The sequence below is a fragment of the Fusarium solani genome, assembly GCF_023522795.1.
Source record: "Fusarium solani strain SB1 chromosome Unknown bctg00000016, whole genome shotgun sequence".
Classification (NCBI taxonomy): Eukaryota; Fungi; Ascomycota; class Sordariomycetes; order Hypocreales; family Nectriaceae; genus Fusarium; species Fusarium solani.
Window position 1 is genome coordinate 198,533 of NW_027072142.1, and position 22,356 is coordinate 220,888.

A 22,356-nucleotide genomic window follows, 5' to 3' on the forward strand; every position below is an offset into this window, starting at 1 on the left:
AAAGAGTATCCATGCATACAATCTAGCGGCCGCCGGAAGCATCGCTCTATTAATTGGTGCGATGGATAAGACCCAAAAAGGATTCAAAAATTACCCGTTTGCTTGCGAACCAATCCTACCTTAAACAATGGCGTTGGGTCGTATCCTGTTGGAGAAGTGGCATGCATGATGGTGTTACACAGGCAGCCACCTCAAGGGAAGATGTCTCACGATGATACATGAATTGTCTGAACAGCGTTATAGACCTGTTGCAGGATCAGCAGATCCAGTATCTTGGCCTCGCCTCTTCAGATATAGAGAGGAGGAGGGAGAACGAAGAACAAGGAGACAACACATCTACAGATCAGTCACACACATGATGATCATCCCAAATCAATCATTCTCACTCCTCCTCCATCTTCTGACTATCTGTCCCCATTATTATACGAACACGCGTGTCTGACAAGTAGGTATATATAGTGAAATCGCCAGCCATTTTCGGACACTTGACAATGAGGCGGAAAGGAGAGTGGAGCTTGACTAGGTATCTGCTTGTGGGGCGGTGTAAATTGGACTTCGGCGGACGGTGTATCCTCTTTTCAGACGACGGATACGGTCGCACATTACCACATGGGTGACATAACCCTTTTGGGAAGCCTCAACCATGTTAAAATACTTAGTAATTGTATGCCCCCTTGCAGGCGCCGTCTAGGCGCACAGGACCCGTGTGCTCGAGGCACAGCCCCCCCGTCAGCGGGCTAGGGGCACAGTCCCTTGACTAAGCATTTATTATTAGGCGATTGAAGGAGCGATTTTCAGGGGTTAAGCATCTTCTGTCGGAAAGTATGTGTGGCACCAAGATGACTACAATTGTGTTGTTGTTCTTGTTGAGTTCAATCTGACTGTCTGATGTCATCGCCACTTATGAAATACGCAGCTCCCCCTCCTTCTTGCCTAATTGGGCCAATTTCCTTCTTCGGGTTCCACGTGAGCTTGTTGCGTACAGGGCCCAATTCAACATCTTCATCTCTGCATCATCTCATCAATTAGCCTCAATGGATCAATTTCCGGAAGACTGCTTACCTCCTGAGCATACATATGCATCTCGAGATGATCTATTCCATGCGATCAATGGCTGGGCAGCACCACGAGGCTATGCCTTTATTACCGGAAGGTCCAATAAAGGCAAGTCTGGGAGGCTTACAGTTTACTTCACTTGCGATTAGAAGAAGGGGCGTCAAAGACATTTGGAAGAGAATAAAAACGGATAGCAGGGAACAAGAAGCTTTGCACTTAGCTAGCCGTAGGACAGAAGACTGTATTATTGTTGGAAGTCATGGGTGTTAGACGATCACTCGATGGCAAAGCCCTAGAACATTCTCCGGCTGTCATAGCTGTGTATAATTTGAGTAGCTCTTCTCACCCCTCACTTATCTGAATTAAGCAACTCGAGCCTTCCCATTTCAACAATCATAGTCGAAAGGTAGTTGTCGGCTCCGTTGAATGTGTAAGTGCTTTCAGTCAATCCCCAATTCAACGAGAAATGCTTAGTCAAGGGACTGTGCCCCTAGCGGGCTGTGCCTCGAGCACACGGGTCCTGTGCGCCTAGACGGCGCCCCCCCTTGCAAGACTACAGTACCGCACACTATCCGGAAGGTATCTCTTCATTTAGATGGCATCTCCACCAGGGAATATGTCGTCATAATTCCTGGTGACGCGTCACAATTCTTCCACTTACACATCCACACCAGTGTCAATACCCAGCCCATCGCCACCCCATAGCTGTTATGGGCTATCCCCATCCATTCCCCAAGTAAGCTCCGGTCTATCCATTATGAGATTGTGCGACTGACCTTGTCTTGTACGTAGATATGCCCGATCACATCCTATCGCAGATATGTCCCGATGTTCCGAAGACCGTGGCCCCTAAATCGTACCAACGGAGCCACGATTTCATCCGCGATAGCTACCCAGGGTCGAATCTTTGTCCATATTGCGGGAGACGTTGGCCCACGAGTATCTCCATCCTCGACAGCTCGCCAGTCCCGTTTCGAGACGTTAGGACAGCTTCCACCTCCTCCGCTATACAGTCTATCGACCTAACAGCCTCTGATCGTTCCACGCCCTCACAGACGATCTTCATCGGCTCTAGAGACGGCCCTGGCCGTATCCTTGCAGCATCGCGGCCCTCAGCCGTGTATCGAGATGCCAAACTTACCCAGAGTCGGATCGCGAGGGGCATGAGGGCGAGCTCGTCGCAACTCAGTGAGGCTATGGCTACACAGAGCCAAAACAAGAGCAGACGGAAGATCTCGATGCGTCTCACTGTCTTCCTTGCGAGGCCTGACCCATGGGAAATACTAGACGAAGACGAGGAGCCCCAGTGGTCTTTGGCTAGAGAGCTGCTGAAGGTCGCTTTGCGCCCCTTCGTCGACGAGGAACCATCTTTACCTGTCCACTCCTGGTTCGACAGCATCTTCTTCCCTCAGTTCAAGGACAAGCCTACCCTCTCTTCTATTCTTCAATTCGACAAGAGACTCGTTCAGAACGCCCATATTCAAGAGGGTATCACGGAGCTAAGCGACCTCGACTAGGAGAGACAGACAGTCGCAGAGCTTTTCGGCGAGGACTGCCCTTTTCGTTTCAGTAAAACAGAGGGCAGATATCTCCTTTTCCTTGTTTTCTATGAGCCATTGCCTCCTCGACCACAAGTCCCGACCCCTCGTCATATCAAGACGCCGAGGTCAGCCGTAAAGCCGTTCAAAAAGGAGAAGGGAATCAAGAAAGAGTTAGTCAAGACCGAGGTGAAGGTACAGCCAGCCTTATTAATCGGGAGCGAGTTCAGCTCGCCCTCCTTGAGCCCCTCTCTGAGCCCAGTTCTACCTCCTTCGAAAGCTAGCGCAGAAGACCAGATCGAGGTTATTACTAGCGACGTGGACGAGACCCGCGCGGGTCAGAAACGGGCTCGAGACTCTATAAGCTCAGCACTCTCGGTAGACGCAGAGGATAAGGAGCTCTCAGCTGGCCCTGCCTTCACTGCCCATAGTCCCGCTGCTGGAACCCGAGGAGTTGATACGAGGAGGCCAAGTAGTCGGCATCCTCGTAAACAGACGAGGAAATAGTAGTTACTCTAGCTCAAGGTGACCCAGGTCCCCCATCAGCTCGTCCACACTACTGATAATATCGCCGGGTAGCTCAGTTCCGGAGAGGCTATTGTTAATAGGCTCAAGGCAGTTCTGCTCGAGGAGCTGAAGCTAAAGCATTGTCGGCTAGCTTTTGAGTGCGATGGAGTACTTCTTTACGTACGAATCTCTCCTGCCCTCCATCTGGACTCTCTGGGATGCTCAGCACCGGACTTGCCCTGCAGTCGAGATGAACCTGAATCTTGTCTCTAAGCCGTAAGTAGATCGCGAGGTGTGGCTGCTTATGATCAAGCTCTCCATCTAGCTGACCATCGAACTGAAGATCCCGGAGCTGTTGATCACACCAGTCCGTTGTTATTGGGTCAAGAAGATCGTCTATATCGATAGAATCGACAGCGGTCATCATCTGGGCAAGCCCATCTCGAGCCGCAGGCCCTAGATAGACTGCCCAGTTCTCCACTTCGCTTGTATTATACAGATCCATCGGGATCCCGGCGACGAGATGCTCCCTATTCTTCTGTGGCCGGATGCGATGGCCGTTCCACATCTCCGTGAAGTCCGCAACCTCTTGACGGATCATGGGTCCATAGAGAGCATACACCGTGATCTAGTGAGCAAGACGGTTTGATTGGAAGAGGCCGCTGTCAGTCAGCTCGTGTGAGAACGCGATCCAGCGCTGACTGACACCCTTGAGTAGCTTTTCCCACCAAGACTCGATCCGTTGGTTAGATGTGCTTGGGCCCCAGATATGACAGGAGATCAGTCTCGCTCCCTGCCTGTGGACTCGTTGGTCGTTATCCTCGGTGGTATACCGAAGCTCTGTCTGATCAAGGTCGGCAAGAATCGCCTGGGCTCCGGCCCAAAGAGGAGTCTCGATACCATGATCCGAGCGGGTGGAAAGGGGGCGGACCCCTGAGTACGACACAGTCCGTAGAAACTGTTTGAGTGAACTCAGCGCAGTCATGTTCCCCCTGCCGACATATATCCAGATGATGGCTCTCGAGTACGTGTCGATACAGGCGTAGATAGAGAAGCCGAAGTTCTTGAGCTTCTCGTACCCATCGAGAGACCACATAAAGTTAGGCCCAGGAACCTGGAAGTTCTTCCTGTGCTTCCAATCAGCAAGGCGTCTTTGTTCGGCCCGCTTCTTCCACTCTGGGTTCGTTTGGTACTCGCGATATAAGGTATTCTGGCCGACAAGGACGCCGGCACGGATGCGGACGTAATGGTATAGATACCCCCTGCCAAATCCTCTGATGCTTGAAGACTGACGGTCGTCTTGGAAGAGGAACTCTCTTGCTTTTTGAATAGCCTCCTGTCGTTCAGCCAGATCTCGGAAGCGCCGCTTCATGCCATGCTTCAGACGATACTCCTATACAGTCCGCTCGGAGATCTCGATGCCGCGTCGCTTAAGATCACGGACAATGCAAGTATCGCTATATCCGTATCGGTAGAAGTAGCCTTTGATCAGCTCGACGAAGGTGTTGGTATCAATCTTTGAATGAAGGGGGAGTACTCCTGGGCACCCCATTCCGCTAACCCCCTTTTCAGGGTTCTGACGTCGAGTACGTGCCCATCGTCGCGGAGATGGGCACATAGTGTCAATGGATAGTCCTTCTCGCCGCTGCTCGAGGATCAAGTCCTTGACGCGCTCCAAGTCCTTACGGGGCCTCGGCATTGTGCGAGACGCAGACCAGGGAGTCGAGATCGTGGTAGAGGTCGGAGTTCATACCTCCTTCCAAGGCTTCCAGCTGCAATATCCCGCCACCTCTGAACCGGCATTATCGGAGCTTCGGCGCCGATGGAATGGCATCAGCACCGCTTGGTATGGCATCAGGTCTACTACATTAAAGACAGTGCGCTATCATATCAATACTGTAGCCCTATATAAAAACGCCTAAAGCCTATGTGCGAAATAGCTCCAGTCATTTTCGTACACGGTTTTATCACCCATATGGTAATGTGCGACCGTAAATGATCCCTGTGGAGCCAATTGTCTGACACGCCGCTTCCCGATCAGCCTCGCACTCCAGCAACACGCGGCCGTGCCACGGTGCTCCACACCGTGGTACCTTTGCTCGCGGTTAAGCCGCGCCTCGGATTATCATCGGCAAAACTCCCCCTCCTGCCCCACAAATCACAAGCGGGGCTGGCAAGGGAGAATCATGACGACATGAAATGGGTAAGCGCGTCAGAGACACAGCAACGACGCGATTGCATCTTGAGCAAGAGTTGAACCAACAGCTCGGGCCGAATTGGTAACTGTGATCAAAGGCCAAGGGTGTTTAGTCAGTGTAGGCAGACTCCAGCCGTTATGGCCTCAGATAAGGCGCAATGCCAGGTGAGACCAAGTCGTTCTGAGAGGTGAAAGATGCGGGGACTGACAATCAACAGGCTCTGCAGCTCTCTGATGATCAGAGATGCCAGAACGAGGCAACTCACGCCAATGGCCTTTTCTGCGGATTTCATTCCAAGCAAGTTTATGGTCTCTACAAGGGCTATAAACGACGCAACGCCCGCCTGGATGCTCTGGACGACGAGGCCCCCGCATACCTCAAGAATGCTCAAGACCCCCCCTGGCCAACGATACCTTCGAGACGATCCAGGAAGAGAAGACCCTTCAAGAAGTTCACTCTCATCTCTTCGACAAATATGTTCTGCTCGGCAACATCATTGATGCACGCAAGCTTCACCACAAGCACTTCTACTCCCTCAATGTCGACTATGGCCACCAGGCCTACATTGACAAGCTCATCAGCCAGCGTCACATAGTTCTCAAGGCGATGCAGAGACTTGAAAAGCGAACCACTCAAGTCTTGCACCAGAAAGAGCAATGGTTCGCTTGGGTTCGCAAGGTCCAAGAGGAGGAAGAAGCCACTCGCGAGAAGAAGGAGCAGAAGAAGGTGAAGCAGGAGGCTGCACTGTTCAAACGTCACATGAAGAAGCTGCAGGCTAGACTCGACCGGATGCGACAGAAGGAGGAGCAGATGCGCCAAGACGCGTACCTCGAGGATGCATACAGGGAGCGCATGTCGCTGTCGGCAGACGAGGGAGAAGACGACGAAGCCTGGGACCCTATCGAAGACATGGAGCACGACAAGCGGAACCGTTACATCGACTTGATCAAGCATTTCCTCTGGATGGACGTGATGGACGTTGAGGAGGAGCTTCCTCCACTCGAGCTTCCTCCTCTCGAGCCCCCCACCTCCCCGAGCCTGAGACATCCTCCAAGAAGTCCAAGAAGAAGAAAACAAAGGCCAAGACCAATCTCAAAGCTGGCGGCTGCGGCTCTACGCACCCATCCAGCACGGCCCACACGGGCCAGGGGGAGGCTCTTAGCAATGCAGGAGAACAACCATGCTTCCGTTGGGCCTGACCTACAAGAGCCGGACAGGAACAACATCGAAACCGAAGAGGAGATGCGGAACCGGCTGGGCCATGGAGTCAAGAAGAACTATGACAACGTCGGGGGCTTCCATATCGTCGGGACGCTGGAGAATCCCCCACGAGACCCACGACAAGATGGCACCAATGACCAATGACGAGATCGAATCACTCGTCAGTGACATCAGACAGATCAAGCTCCTGTTGTTTTGCCGCCTGCTGCTTGGACAGGCCTCCATGCTGCCTGCTGCACTACGTGCCAACAGTGTTGAGGAGTTTCTCAATGACCCCCAGGTTGCCGAATCGGATCTGCGAGATCTCTGTCTGAAGGTCGAGGAGCCCTACTCTGCAAGACATTTCGAGATGCATGTGCAGACTTTGCCCGTGGCGATGAAGCAGAAGAGGATACTGTAGAGGCTGCCGACGGAGATGACGAGGAGGAAGAAACCTTTGAAGAACTTCTCAATGACGGCAGCCGCTATCACCATCTCCATACCCAAGACTGGCTTCTCGAAAACTTTCTGGCCAAACTGGAAAAACAGAAACCGTTGAAGAAGAAGGCCAAGTCCAAGCCGAAAAAGACCAAGGTCACCGTCTGTGGCAAAAGCATCTGGAACCACGCCAGCGAGAAGGCCATGTCCCGAGACGGCTGGCTCCAGTTCTCAGTCATGGCCAAGGACTGCGATCTCAAGCACGCCATCCAGCTCTGTCGAAACTGGGTTGAGTTCTCGGACCTGAACCTCCTCACCCTGTGGCAGTATTTCCCGGCTTCGAACTGGGTCTCTTGGGGCAACAACCGCCTCATCCAACAGCTTCAAGAGCTGGGCTTCTTCCCTTACTTTGTCGATCTTGAGGCACAGCAGCACAGCCGCTACAACCAAGTTGGTGGCCGAAGTTCAAGCCGGCGCCAGCACGACATTGTCGAGACACGAAACATCATTGTCGGGCACATGAAGCGAAACGATCCCATCACCCGCCGCTTTCTGCAGTACCTATCGATGCGGACTGGAGAGCTGCTGATCATGGTGCGAGATGGCAAGACTGGGCGTGTTATCACCGCGCCTCCCGAGGAGCATCTCTGGACATATCGCATGAAGCAGGGCCTTGGAAGGGCTTCCAAGAATGAATGGCGCAACGTCTTGGAGGTGGGACCTTTGTATTTTGACATGATTGACATGCTGCGAGAATGGCGCTTTGGGTTCCATGACTACTACGACGTCTTTATCTGGGACTTTGTCCCTTGCCAGCCATCTCTAGATATGTACAACGTTGTCATCACGGTACGTGTCTTGCCTAATCACGGTATTTTCGTGGCTGACCGACCACCATAGGAACTGCGAAATGCATGGCGCATCAAAGCATCCCCCGTGATGTGTATCTGCACATGAAACCGCTCTTGACTACCCTGACAAGGGAGCAGGATACGATGCGCACTCGTCTGATCAAGCCTGGCGAGAAGGTGGACAGCCTTTGGGACACCATCATGGATGAGAGGAACGAGTTCAGGCTCTTTGACATCAAGGGACATAGCGTGACTTGCCGCACCGGCGCCGAGCTGAACACTTCGCCCTACATGTTCTACAACGAGGTCAACGTTGCCGAAGACGAGATCCTGTTTCCAGACGAGCTGGTCTCCAACAAGCAAAATGTACCCTTCCGGGAGATCAGAAACGGCGTCAGTCGCATCGAAGACGGTGTTCTGCCCGGCGCTATCCGCCACCTTGCAAAGGGAATGGCGGCGTTTACCAAGGGCAAAGATCCCATGAAGGCACTCCGCGCTGCCAAGGATCGCGACAATGACAGCATCTGGGCTATACCCCAGGTGTGGGAGACTGGCATCAAACAAGCTCGCAAGGAAAAGCCCTCGGACGCACGACGCAACCTCCTCAAGCGTACTGGCCTGTCTGCCACTCACAAGGGCTTGACCCTCGACCAGCGACTCAACCTGTCGGACCCTATGGAAACGATGGAACGAGACAGATCTTTTGGTGAGTTAGCTAACTTCAAACTCCTCTCCGACAATATCACTAACGGGGGGTATACTAGGCTTCAAGGAGTCATTCCACGCTGGAGACCTCGAACCGGGAAGCAACGAGAAGTGGGACGAGGTCCAGGAGAGAATCAACGCCATGCTCGGGACTCCCCATGCCGGCCCTACTGACTGGGTTTGGTTCCTCGCCGAGATCCTTGACTGGCTCGGGCTGCGAGCAGACTATGACGACTACACTCACGACCCCTCTGCTCCATGGCCACATGGTTTTATCATCCAGGATCTAGTCCGCGCCTTTGCAGCAATGGCCATGTTCTTCCCAGAAGCAGAGGCTGCCACGCTTGTCACCATGTTCATCAAGTCCAAGCAGTGCGACAATTTCAGGAACACGCTTCTGTTTGACCCCAAGGAGCGAAGCAAGACGTTGCCTGATCGGAGAACTCGAACGAGTTATAAGTTCCGAGATCCCAAAGTTCTGGACCGAGTGGAATGAATTCCTCAAGACCAAGTCTTACTACGCCGATGTATATCCCTTTGATTGGAGTCTTGCAGTCCGCCCCATCGTTGCTCGCTGTTCGTCAAAGCCCTTTTATCTCCCCCTTTCATGTGCAAGTACTGACAGGTTTACAGTGTATCGTGCAGGAGTTATTGCGCCGGCATACTTGCAAAACGACTCGCAAGTCGTCTCTGGGATGGCCACGGCTCACACGGAGCCTCACCGTCCCGGCAAGCTGGATTTCTTCATCAACTATGAAGACCGGCACGGCAACTTCCCCATGGTCTTCCCCCCTTCTTTCATCCCCCCGGACAAATGGCCAGAGGTTTTGCCAGCGGCAAAGAGCTTCGCCGAGACGCATTCAGGGTGCCCGGTTTGCCCTCCTCCGCCTCTGGTCGGCTCCGCACTTTTACCCCTCTGATGGTCGGGTTGCAGAACCGGCAGGGCACCAGCTTCCTTGACAGCGCTGGCCGGTCGTGGGAATGGAAATTCGTGCCCAAGGACATGCCTGGCAGCGAGTTCAGCGCGCACCACACGACGCAGAGAAGGCTGGGGTTGCTACAAAGCCAGTTTGAGGGCCATGTGATGAGCCGCGGCGATTTGATTCTCGTCATGGGAAAGGATGCTGATGAGCTGCTCAAGTACTGCACTGCTGTCACGTTTGCCATCCAGACGAAGCCATGGCTGAGGGAAGTTGACTTATGGAAGAGCTTTATCAATGTTGAACTGGACTTTTTACTAGGGCTGGATCGCTATTTCTTGGAGTGAGAGGTTGAGTGGGAGAACGAACATCTTTCCGATGGATAGGAAACAAGATGGGACGCTCTGTGTTCATAGCCGAGGCTAAGGGTGGGAGGCACACAAGTTGAGACTGCATCTCGACAGCACAAAGTATAGTCACCGTAAACGAATACTTGTTGCTCCTACGCGAAACTTGCTCCCGGATGCCGATGCCCCAGACTCAGAAGTAGATGATGCCCTAGGTAGCCGTGACCCGATTAGTTCAAATGCAGTTCCGTGGTCATGTTTCGTGAAACTATTCGAGTTGCGGTTTCTGGTATCCCAAGACTCCCTAGCTGCCTGTTAGTCTTTGAGGCCTGGAGTCCAGTAGATATTCCAGAATGCACTAGTTTGGAAAGGTTGATGCAAAGGATATTCTGTGGCTGGTAACTGAAAGAACAAAGGATATAACGACAAGGCCGAAACTTGATTTGCTGGGCAAGGCACAATTCCACCATTTTATCCTTTCAGCCCCAGAGCCTTGTCCAGGCAGCAGAGCCTACGATATCGGCCTTGAGCTCAGAGGTGTGCACCAAAAGATGAGACACGGCACCACGGGACGGTAGTTATCGTAAGGGACGAGATAATAAGGCTTATCCTGCATTTTTCTTTACACAAAATATAAAAATCGACTTGTTATAAATCACTACTTCTTAATAACTCGGGGTTATTAAGCACAAAGTACAGTGGTATTGGGCAATAAATTATAAGGCAGGCAGCAATTACTTAAGCCACTGGGCTGTGCAATGCTCAGCCCAACAGCCTCAGGTTGGCAGACCATGCTTCAGCTGCTGAAGATAGGATGCTGAACACTTGGAGAAATCGGCCTTCAAGCAGGCCTGTCAAACAGAGTCAAGCGAGGCTGGAACAAAAAGAATCGGAGAAGGTTGGGATTCTTTTGTGGTCAGGATCAACACGACGGAAGTGTAAATGGCTTAGCGTATCTAGCGGCCCTATGAGATTAGTTCTCCCGGGCATAATAAAACATACATACATACATACAATGCTCAGCCCCGCACGTGGTGGATGGCACAACTTCCCCACCCTGTCCTTGTCAGATAGATAAAGCATCTTGACCCTTTCAACTCCATCTCGGCGCCATCGCAAAGAAACAGACGCTGAATTAGCCATGGGGAACGGATAATTATCCTCTACAATGACTCGATCGACTCTGATAATTGGGCTGCCGCGAGGGCTGTCATCAGAGCGACACCCAGGAGCTCCAATACGCGCATCATCTGGATTTTTGAGCCTCGCCAGGTATCCTTTGGCTTGGCCAAGTCGCCTGATGTCGCATATCACCACTAGGTTCGTGCGACTGGATATGAAACGCGGCCCGTACTTTGGGGTCGTGTATATCCGGTTTCACATCCAGCTTGTCGCATCAAGGATTCCAATCCTAACGACATGAGCTTAAATAGCTGTGCCCGAACACATGGCTGTTCGATTTCTTTTGTTCTTTAGATAATTCTCATCAATCGCTCATCAATCGACTGGTGCCACCAATGATCCCTACGGAACCAATTGTCTGAGTCCTGCTCACTTCCGCAGCAATCCTGTCACGTGGTGGAGTTCTGCCATGCCAGACCGCCTGGTCTGATATTGGGCCGTGACAATTCTGGGACAGCATTTTTGTATGAGGCTCTCACTAAAAGAGGCCAAGCTTTAAAAATCCATAAATAAATCAATAGAATAGATACAATAAAATAGACAAAAGAGTTATAATCCCTATGGCTCAATTTAGTATCTATAGAGGTTTTAAAAGAATCGCCTAAAAGATCGCAATTTTCCCTTTAAGACTGTAGAAATAGCATTTTAGTGCTGTTCTCGGGCAAATCAATCCTATTGAAAAATCTTAACTTTAGCCCCGTTTTTCTCAACAATGGCACATCAAAAATGCTACAAACTCAATGTCTTTAGAAAGCCCTTAAAGAGCTCTATCGATTGGTATACTGAGGTCTCTATTTAAATAAGAAATACGTATGTAATTAGCTGTCCCAGAATAATGCTAGTGTTCCAGAACTTTGCAGCCCACAGGTAGGTTTAATTGATCAAATGGCTTGTTGTGGGTCTTTGTTTTTTTTTTTAAACAAAATCTGTATCGCTGGTGGTGAAAAATTCACCACTGGCTTATCAAGTACGTTACATCATGACTTATATTTGTCTCCGCCTCAACGCTAACTATCGAACCTTAATCTTCTGCTGGCATGCTAGAAAGATCGGCGTGGCTGATGGCCTCGCTTTTGAACTCCCCAAATCCAGAACCAACCAAGTCAGGCCTGCAAGGCCAACATCCAATCATATATACCATGACTCATATTTGTCTCAGCCTCAACGCTAACCATCGACCGAACCCTAATCTCATGCCTGCAGGCTAGAAAAGTGCAGGAGCAACGCGGCATCAATCTTTGCGACTGCTACTTTGAGCCAATCCGCAGGGCGATTTAAAAAGAAAATCAATTTCGTAGCCGATAAAACCACCGCTCTTGTTCCACTGCCCAATACTCTCCCCGGTTGTGCAATATATGCTAAGCCATCTATTGGCTTCAAGTACCATTGTTTTAAGGATACGCGCTATGGTGGTATGTCTCTCGCTGATAACTACCGGGCAGAAAGGCACGCGGGCATTGCCGCTCGGCCCCCGCTCAGCCCGACTGGGAATGATCTTCTCCATCACGCGCCCGCGATGTGATAGGAGCCAGCCAATAAGAAGCTAGATTGGAGAACGCACATTTTCCTCAAAGTACCCCACCATTGGAGGTTCGAGACCCGCTACTTGCAGCCGCCACAACAAACTGCCCTTCAGCTCGCTCTTTCATCCTCGACTCAAAGAATGAATTTTATGTAAATCAAGGTTGATGCAGAGTAACTCGCATTTTTTGCCACGTCAGCGACTTAGCCCCTACTCTCGAGGTACCGGTCTAATAGAGGGCGCTATATTTTAGTTAAAGTGACAACGAGTATACCTGGGGGTCTGTGATGTACGTACCTTACCAAGGCCGACCCCTCTCCTGCCGGAGAGGGGGTTGCAAAACCCGTAAATTCGTCGAAACTGTAAATATTTCACCCCACAAAAACATACCTCTTTAATATAGGGTGACAATAATAGTAGCCCACTTATCTAGAAAATCGGACCCACTCTTATCCGACGAAAACTGTAATACTATTTCTGTCAGCCCATACCGGAATATACAGGGTGACAATATTTACGGTTTCGACAGATTTACGAGTTTTGCAACCCCCTCTCCGGCAGGAGAGGGGTCGGCCTTGGTAAGGTACGTACATCACAGACCCCCGGGTATCAACAGATCGTCGATGTTATAAACAGCGCCGTGAGATTTATAAGGGGGGCGCGTGAGACAACACACAAATTCCTATGGTGTGCTAAAGACTCTTTCGACCAAAGTGAGCTACTTTGCCTCAGAGGACGGACGACGGAACGTCTGAACGTAAGTGGTGGAAACACGGGACAAGGATCCACACCATTTTACACACAGACGCTACTGCATTGCGTCCACACGCTTCTAAACCGGTCGAGGTGACCGAGATCCTGCTCAAGGATGGCGAAATGTCCGTGAGCACTCTTTCGTGCCGCTGCAATGGCGTTTCTGGAGCCTGCCTTGCATCCCCAGCAAAAGAAATGTCACCCGAACAGCATCAAGAGCAAGATCTTGACGCAATAAGCTGTGGATCCAGCGATGCCGAGGCCTTTGACGGCACATACGCATCGTCATTTGGGAACCCAAGTGTGTTCTCCGCCTCCGAATCCGTTTGCCATTCTCATCGCAAAGCCACACATGCATATAAATCGGTACAAGACAGAGGCAACCCGGTCTTGTGACATTCTTCCTTCATCACATCACACTCCCGGTTTGCTCTCCTTTGTTTCCTCATTTGTACGGTCCGCACTGGTAAGATTACCTGAGTTGAAGTCGACAAACTCATCGCGTCGCATCGCACTCGACAACGAGCGTGCCTCTCCTGTCTTAAGATGGCGCAAACAGGCCCACCGCAGCAACAATTACTCCAATATCACTATCAACCACAACAACTACAGCAAAATTCTCCTCAGAGTCTCACAGAGACTCTCTACGATGGTTCACGTACGGGCTTGTGGAAGACCAAGCTAAGCCTACGCATCTCATCTTTCCTCGCCTGCACTGTCAACATCGGTCTCTGTATCCAAATCGCTATATCCTGGAGCATGCTTCCTATTTGCCTATTTGCCCCTCCGGTGCGTTTGCTCGCTTTTTAACCTGTCTCCCTCCCTAACTCTCCCCTCTCAGGCGGGCATCGCGGCGTGCTGGAACTTTATAGAGAGTATATCTCTCTGCTCGCACCGTGACCACCGTGGTTTCCATCCAGTCATTTGTATCGTCGTCGATCTACTCCTATGGTTTGGCTTCACGACCTCCTCTGTCTTGATGGGCGTCTTGGGCATTGAAGAGGACGCTGATTACAGTGGTTGGTACTTAAATCCGGAAGAAGCTGATGATTTCTATTACGCTGCCCTTGGCATGGGCATTTTGGAAATGTTAGTAATACGTCTGCATGTCTCTCTCTGCTGTCGCGCTACTACTAACAACCCAACCTTGAAGACTCTTCCACATCACGCTATTTGTCATGACTTGCTACGAGACTCACCAGCAGAGCATACAGCCGCGCATTATCTATGTTCAAAGTGGTCCTAATGGCGCTATTTTAATTTCTCCCTTGGGCTACCCCATTACCGGTCAGCCGCAAGAAGGCGGTCTGCCCCAGCGGAACACAGAGAATGACAGGAAGTAATCTCGAGGTGAAAATAATTGTGGCAAGATGTCATTGTTTGCAATTAGTGATTTCTGCCATTAGTGTTGGGCTAGGCCTAGAAAATATGGGCACCAGCTGAGCTAGATCTTGTTCCCCAGGGTACAGTAATAGGATATTACACGTTCATGTTAGAAATCTTGTGCCCTAGGGTACAAGAAAGAGATTTTGATACTAGTTAATGCGCCTACCCAGGAACGTACCCCACAAGTACCCCATGATCTCTTTTCCCTCTTCAACTTCCAACACATACGAGTTTGCAGATATTGATCCCTCTAAGAGCGCTGAGCCCCTTGTCGAGAAGAACAAGCGCCTCCTGCGCTTATACGGAAATAGTACCAACCAGAGGCAACCTTCTCCATCACCAGTCAGAGGTATGGATATGCTCTACAATGCTGCTAGCCAGTTCGAATCAAACTAATTTACTCCGTCGATGCGAGGGGGAGAACGTATTTCGATCCGGGTGACTTGGCGCTCGAGCAGGCCAATAAGTCCTCTGATGTCGGCGCCGTGCATACCGGCAACGAACACCCCCATCCTGGAAAATATATCTGATCCCTCATTTCCCGTACCATGCTCCAGTAACGTTAACGGCAACGCTAACCAGCAACTACGAACTGAGAAGAACACTGGTGAGGTTGAGGTCTGCTAGCCACCTTCAACAGAGATCGTTGCTCAGACTCAAGCTGGGCCTGTGGACGTGGTTATGCTGTTTTTGCTGCTTTTCAGGGTAGGACTCGTCTCCTGATCGATATCTCTTCCTTGATTGACTTTGTTGGTGATACGTATTGAACAATGCATTAAAATGGCCACACAATTCACTTGTCAGCCAAGGCGCTCTTATTTGGGAAAAACGCCGACGCATTCGAGCTGCAATTATTCGGCGCAGAAGCGTTATCCGGTACTGAATACGCTCAATGGCGCAAAAAAGGACCAGTTGCCAAGTTACACAATATCGTAGTTGATGTGCGTATTAACCATCGGCTGATTTACTTATTCAAGGTGGTCCAGAGGGTAAGCGGTTTTACTAAATCTTATTCGCCTCATACTAACTCGGTAACTATATCTAACAGGACGAAATTAATCGCGCCATCATCCTTAAACTCTGATCGAAGAAACCACCCAAGCTAATTATCGATAACGACACGCGTTGGCTGTCACAATTCTACAAGATCCGCAGGGCTCTACGGTTGAAAACCTCTATCAAACTCCTACTGATCAAGTATAAGGTACAATGGGAGGACGAAAATCGGTCTAAAAAGACTGGCCAAGTGACACAAGCCAAGTTGATGAAAAAAACCACGCATCCTCCGAGACGAGAATCAGCTAACGGACAAAGACTGGAAGGTTCTTTACCATTTGGAAGCTATTTCTAACTGTTTTTGAGACCGTGGTAAAGACGCTTGAGGGCGACGGGCACACCCGCAGGCGTAAGCAAGACTGGACTGCCTCCTATGGCAATATCTGGGACGGGGTGCTAGGCTATGAATTGCTGATTAACACACTGGAAGAATATAGGCAGCTTGCTGCTGACTTTCCTGGCCCAGAGCACTTCCGCATCGGAATCAACCTCGCTTGGGGTAAGCTGGATGAATATTATCAGCGGCTGGACGAGACGCCCATCTACTATTCGGCTATGGCGCTCCATCCAGCTTATCGTTGGGACTGGTTTGACGAAACGTGGGCTCATAAGCCTAGTTGGGTTGAAAAGGCAAAAGAGATGGTTGCCGTCGTCTGGTTATCCGATTACGCTCATCTCGAGGTTAGAACCAGCAGCAGAAGAGGCGACAACGAGCCACCAGCAAAAAGACCTCGGGTTTTCAACCCCTTCGAGAAGAACAGTCCTCTGCCAAGGTCAATACCAGCCTACGCAGCAGCTATTGTTGGTGACGAGTACCAAGCATGGCAGACGGATCGTGAGGCCAGCGACGTCAACGTTCGTGATCCAATTGGTTACTGTATCACTAAGTAAAGCAGACATCCTCAATTATCCAGGATGGCCTTGGACTTCATGACGATCCAGCCGATGTCCGCTGAGGGTGAGAGGTTATTTTCAGCTGCTGGAAAGATGGTCTCGGGGTTGCGTACGGGCCTAGATGCTGAGATTATCGCCATTTATCAGGTTTTACGCTCTTGGTACCGTGCTGGCCTTATCAAGGACCTGGATCCATTGTTTAACTCACACCTTGAGAGTAAGCTAGATGCCGGTTGTGGGACCCTAAGCGACGACGAGCTGGCGCTTGCTGAGTCAAAATGGCTATTGGAGGGCGAGGACAGCGCCAGCGAGGTTGACGATTCATCACAGCAGCAACAGGCTGAAGAGTTAGTGTCAACCTCTGAAAATGAGGCTGGATAGGCGTCGACGAGGTTGTGAATAGCCCCAAAAATCCACTTATAAATACGCGTGTGTACATCCATTCCACTCCGGTCGATATATGTGCAACATCCACTACGTAATTGCCTAGTAAATCGTACATCTACTCTACTTGGTCCAATGTGGAGTGGATGTAGTGGCTCAGAGCCTTGGTTCAACGCCTTCAATTCAACACCAGCAATTCAATTTGCAGCACCGGCGGTTCAACTCCGCGTCCCAAATGATGAGTAAGCAGTCAATGCAACGCAATCGGAAGGCGACATTGATGGAATTGAATTGATGACCATGCTGCTCCGTTTTGTCCAGTCAGGCCGCACATCACCCGAAACTATCAGACCCCCCATTCTCTTGATGTAAGAATTATGCCATGGAATCACTCGTCCAAACGCCGCGTTATGATGATTAGCTGGTATTAAGTTCCCAACGCCACCATCTGTCAACTTCGGGCACGTTGGCCATCACTGCTCATGCCATGACGTCATCTGCAAGCGATGAAGCATCGGCTGTGGAAGGACTCGGTCGCTTATAGGGTGAGGCATCTGCGGCGGCGCAGCTGGCCTCGGGATATGATATCCCAGAGCGCTGGTGCCGCTCGGGAAACTCGAGTTTGTCCTTGGGTCGGGAGTCCCAAACAGGTCACTCTGAAGGCCTTTCAGGATGTGCATGTCCGTTCGTAGCGAGCTAGTCGCTGCCGCCGATTGTTGCAAGAACAATATCGTCTTGTGGAACAGAATTCGCAACAGCTGTTCATCAACGTATGAATGAAGGACAGGGTCCTTGAATGCCGCCGAGAGAACCAACAGATTTCCCCATTGTCTGCGCATGGTCAGCCACCGCTACCAAGAAAACAAAGTCCAACATATTTACTCACGCATGCGCTGTGCCAAAAACATTCGTAATGATCGGTCGCTTCTCGCGTAGTCCATGGAAAGCTCTTGTACTCTCAATCAGTGCCTTGATACCCTTCTTGGCCAACTCAATCACTTGCGGATCAATGTCGCTGTGTGTCCTTGGCTTAGGATGAATCAGCGGAGTAATGATGCCCTGATGGAACTCCGAGCTGACGCTAGAAAGATAGGGGCTAGACGCATGATTCTTCACGAATTGCGAGAACTGCAGAATTTGACGGATGAATGGTCGATACGTGATCACCTGGGCACCCCAGTATTTCGCCCGCAATCTTGCCGCAAGGATATCGTCTGCCGGGGGATCATCTTCCCGGAAGGCAAAGCTGGGAGCCACCCAGTGCATGCCCGACACGGCATCCGATACCACAACGACGTTTCTGAACTTGTCCTTGCCAGCCTTGCCCGCCTTGCTGGTGTCTTCGGGCGCATAAAACATTCGATGGATACTGTTGAGGTGCGTTCGCAAGTAGAGCTGTCCAGGATAGCTGTCCAAAACTCGTTGATTAAAACCTTCGAGAAGGCTCATATTGGGGCGAGGCATATCATCCTCGTAAGAAAACAGGTCCGAAGGGGAAGTCGGAGCTCGGCGATGAGATCACTGTTTATGTTAGAACTTGTTTGTCGACGAAGCAGTGTTGCCGCGATTGTTACCTCTCAAGCTGCAAACAAGTCCAGAACGTGAGGGCGAGCTGGTTGTACTTTATGTCCTGAATGAACTCGCAGTTTCGCTTGATTCTTCGCAGCTTGTCTAAGCTCCTGCGTACACTGTAAATGTCCGAGTCAATTACACAATCAAGAATACCCACGGTCTCATGATCACTTGCAGCTTGTGGCTAGCCTTGTGGATAAAGGCGAAGCTCTCCATCGGCCTTGCAAGCTGTCCATGGTATAACCCAGCAAAGACGTTGGCGTAGACGTTCTTCATGTTATTGTAGGCCCCTGTATGATTGCCAAGAATGTCTGTCGCATACGCAAAGTACTCTAGGCCAGGAGTAATTTCGTAATTCTTCTTTAAGCCATAACCCGAGCGAATTGCCCCTAAGCCATGGATAGAAGAACGTCGGCTATCCAGGCTTCTGCCCTGCTCCTCCCGCAATGGCAGCCCCGAGGAATGCGAATGGGACGAGAAACCAGGAGGCGAGCCCTGGTTAGGCGGCGGAGGAGCAGCACCATTGCGCGTAACTTGGCTGCCATGGGGAAGAGGCTCGGACGATTGCACGACATCAGGCACGGTGTCACGGTGTAAACAAATCTTACCTAGAGCAAGGACAGAGAGGACCAGGGCACTGTGGATTGACCGATCTGGCCGGCCAGTTCGTGGCGGTGCGGGCCTGGGCGGCTCGCATGCATAGGCGCCTGACGACCGCTTCCTTTTCGACCCTGTGATCTCTGTCGGAGTCTGCGAGCCGCCTCCCACCGCAAAGGCCGGCTTCGGAGTCTGGGGCTCGGAAGAACGTGTCCGGAGCGTGTCCAAGAAATACCGAACCCAGTGATCGAGTATATCCGGCTGGATGACAGGGTGCATGCTCAGAATGTTTTCTTTGAAGCTCTCAACATACGCCCAGACATTCGACTCGGAAAAGTCTGGATTTACATCGAATGCCAGAACACCACCCTTGTATTCGACTTGATCGGGAGGACTGAGTCCACTTAGTTGACCGCAATTAGAGGCTGGCAATGGTGATACTATATCCGATGAATCACCACCGGCCATATCGAGATTTCCATGGTCAGCCAGCTCCCGCACGTGTCGCGAAGGGTGTGAGTCTTCGCCTCGCCCGTAGACAAACAAAACACCTCTGTTCTGCTCTTGACTGATGGGGTATTCGCTGATATGCCGGACTCCTTCCCGCTCCAGGTGATGGTTGATTAGTTCGCGAATCGAAGGCCATTCTAAGAGCAAGCTGGCAAGAGTCGTGTGGTTGAGTGGGATAGCGGGCTCTCCAGGGGGAATGGGCGGACCTGGCTTGACTTCCATCTCATCCTCAGCTATCATGCGCAGGGGGATATGCTCTGACGAAGGATGATCCTGCGGTGTCTCACTCGGATAATAGGTCTCAGCATAGGCACCGTTGGTGGGATATGGCGAGGTTGGCGCGCGTTTGTAATCCCCTCCCCCCACGGGCTCGGGTTTCATCTCCATTGCTGGGGTTGCTCCAGGGAGACGAGACTCCATGTTGGCAAGTCTTTGATCAAATCGCCCAATCTGGCTCAGAATCGTGCTCAGGGAATTCTGAACGGCTATTAAGCTCTTCATGATGTCACCTTGAGCTCTGTCCATGCTAGTTTCAAAGTTAGTCCAACTTATGCATATACACCAGGATTGACAGCCTACGCTTTTGGTGCGGAGAATCGATATTTGCAATCTGCGCCCTTCTCCTTGCACGTCTTGCATGGTTTCGCTTCATCGCATTTGGTTTTGAGCTGACGGCAACTGTAACACGCCTATACTGCTCATCAGCACTGTTCCACAATCCTTGAAAAGATCGAAGCCAACCCGAGAAGCCCGTGTACTCTTCTTGGCTAGTATAGATGACGAGTAATCGCCGTAGAGCGGCTCATGACCAGAGGAATACCCGCCCTGTTGCTCGTAGGACGCCTGAGCACGGTCGCTACCCGGAGTTGGGGGCATCGACGGCGCGCTTTTGTAATTCATGTGGTCTGGCTGGTTACCCGGGTAGGCGCCCGGAGGAGGCGGCGCCGGTGGTGGGTGAGACGTCAGCAAGAGATGCGGTATCGACGGCATGCCATCCGGCGCATGGCCCGTCGAGTTAGGCCGGCCCCGGTCTTCGGCAGAGCGAGAAGGATAATGCTGACATGGATTCGGGGCGGGAGGATGCAGAGCGCCGGGAGACGGCGCCGGCGGAGGAGGAAGCTGGCTCGAGCGTGCTTGATGAGGATGCGGAAGCGATACTACTTGTTGGGGTGTGCCGGCAGGCCACGAGGAGAGGGGTGGACGTTTGCTGTTGGGAGGTGCTGTATCCATGCTTTGGTATGTTATATTTATGGTACTTCAGACCTACTTTCACAATAATCAGGAACGAGGCAAAGAGAGAAGCAGGGATCACGGAGAGGCGGTGGTATATTTCGGCAGGTTTGGCGGAGGCAAACAAGAATGGTGCCTCGACCAGGTCCATGTCAAGTTCGTAGCTGCGGATAACCTTTGTGGAGGATCCCACCACGTGCCCAAGGAAGTCCCTCGAAATGGACCCTATGCTTGATGCCAGTCCAAGCCGCTGGCTTGGGGCGCTCTGGTGTGACCGCCGTGGCGTTCGAAGGTAGCTTTGCGGTCGGTTAATCCCGCTTTCCAAGGTCGTGCTCGCTGTCTTGCACGGGTCGAGTTGAAAGGCTTTTTTTTTCTTTTTTGTTCACTCTTAGCTGAGAAACCTCGTCAATCCAGCAAACCGGGGCAATATTACCTACTTCAAAGCCTTTGAGAAGGTTAATCGTAATCCTGTAAGTAGCTCGCAAGCTCGGTCAATTCTCATCCAAGTCGCGCTCTTTCCCAATTTAAGGGGGGTCCGGGCTGAGATCCTGTGGGTGGCATTGGGACGGGGGGCATGGTAAGGTTGTTTTGGCGCTCAGAGAGGCGCTGGTGTTAGTGGGATTTGCAACTCAAAACAAAGACCATCTGCAAGTCGATGGTACTTCTCCGCTCCGATCGAGGTCGAGACCCATCCTCGTGCCACCCAAGGGATGCCAAGGCTCTGCTGGGCCACATCGGTTCAACCGCTGCGAGCAGCCAAACCGTTTCCGACTTCCGCCTCAAGGCCCATTGTCCTTCCACAGGCGGCTGGGCTGTGATAATCGCTGAATTTCCAGGGAATAACCCGAGTGACAGGGTTAGGTTGGAAGAGAGGTGGGGGCGTTCATCTGAGCGTTGGCGTCACGTTCGTGATGGTTCCCTGGAGTTTAAACCAGCGATGACGGTGAACAATCGTGTTGGTTACGTATCCCCTGAGTGCGTAAGGACCTCCGCTAAGTATTGCGCCCCCAGTTTTATCCCTTTAACAGTTAGCGCCTATTATAGTGGGTTTTAGAGATCGTAATGGTTAAGATCGTATCATAGCTCTACTTACTCTTCGGGCGAAAGCCAGGCTAGAAAAAGGTATCCCCTCTATCAAGACCTCTGATTGGTTCAATATCCTTGGCATGACCTTAGCGGAGGTCCTTGCGCACTCAGGGGATAGGGGCGTCTTAGAGGGGTGGGAGGCACCAGATAGCTAATCTTATGTTTATTTTTATTGGAATCCTACGGAGTATGGCAGTGCTAAATCCAGGGGCAGCCGACCATTAGGCAGCCGACGATTAATCGAAAAATGGCTTACAGAGTAGCTACAGACCTGGAATTGATATATATATATATATTTCTTTCGATTCCGGCGATTTCAGAAATAAGGTCGTCTTGTCGTTAACTATTTTATAACACTTATTGTAGCTTATTTATCCCTTGAATTGTCGAGGACCTCCCGGCCGTACCGTGCCCCACAACACCC

The 22,356-nt window shown here is 51.2% G+C and overlaps 4 protein-coding genes across 4 annotated transcripts; 2 read left to right on the top strand and 2 right to left on the bottom strand.

Annotated features, from left to right (window-relative positions):
- Positions 1-1,850: 1,850 nt before the first annotated feature.
- On the top strand, positions 1,851-2,573 carry MRS44_018422 (uncharacterized protein; the record flags this gene model as incomplete). The annotated part of the gene is made up of 1 exon (XM_046277071.2): positions 1,851-2,573. One exon carries the CDS (start codon positions 1,851-1,853, stop codon positions 2,571-2,573), a length of 723 nt encoding a protein of 240 aa, XP_046128637.2.
- Positions 2,574-3,104: 531 nt separating this feature from the next.
- On the bottom strand, positions 3,105-4,473 carry MRS44_018423 (uncharacterized protein; the record flags this gene model as incomplete). Its single annotated transcript, XM_065615911.1, has 3 exons — positions 3,105-3,233; positions 3,286-3,729; positions 3,808-4,473. 3 exons carry the CDS (start codon positions 4,471-4,473, stop codon positions 3,105-3,107), a joined length of 1,239 nt encoding a protein of 412 aa, XP_065471983.1.
- A 9,290-nt stretch (positions 4,474-13,763) lies between these two features.
- On the top strand, positions 13,764-16,934 carry MRS44_018424 (uncharacterized protein; the record flags this gene model as incomplete). The annotated part of the gene is made up of 6 exons (XM_065615912.1): positions 13,764-14,006; positions 14,059-14,306; positions 14,371-14,556; positions 14,774-14,983; positions 16,097-16,514; positions 16,602-16,934. 6 exons carry the CDS (start codon positions 13,764-13,766, stop codon positions 16,932-16,934), a joined length of 1,638 nt encoding a protein of 545 aa, XP_065471984.1.
- Positions 16,935-17,410: 476 nt separating this feature from the next.
- On the bottom strand, positions 17,411-20,846 carry MRS44_018425 (uncharacterized protein; the record flags this gene model as incomplete). The annotated part of the gene is made up of 5 exons (XM_065615913.1): positions 17,411-17,768; positions 17,824-18,306; positions 18,512-18,616; positions 18,667-20,142; positions 20,290-20,846. 5 exons carry the CDS (start codon positions 20,844-20,846, stop codon positions 17,411-17,413), a joined length of 2,979 nt encoding a protein of 992 aa, XP_065471985.1.
- Between the last annotated feature and the right edge of the window lie 1,510 nt (positions 20,847-22,356).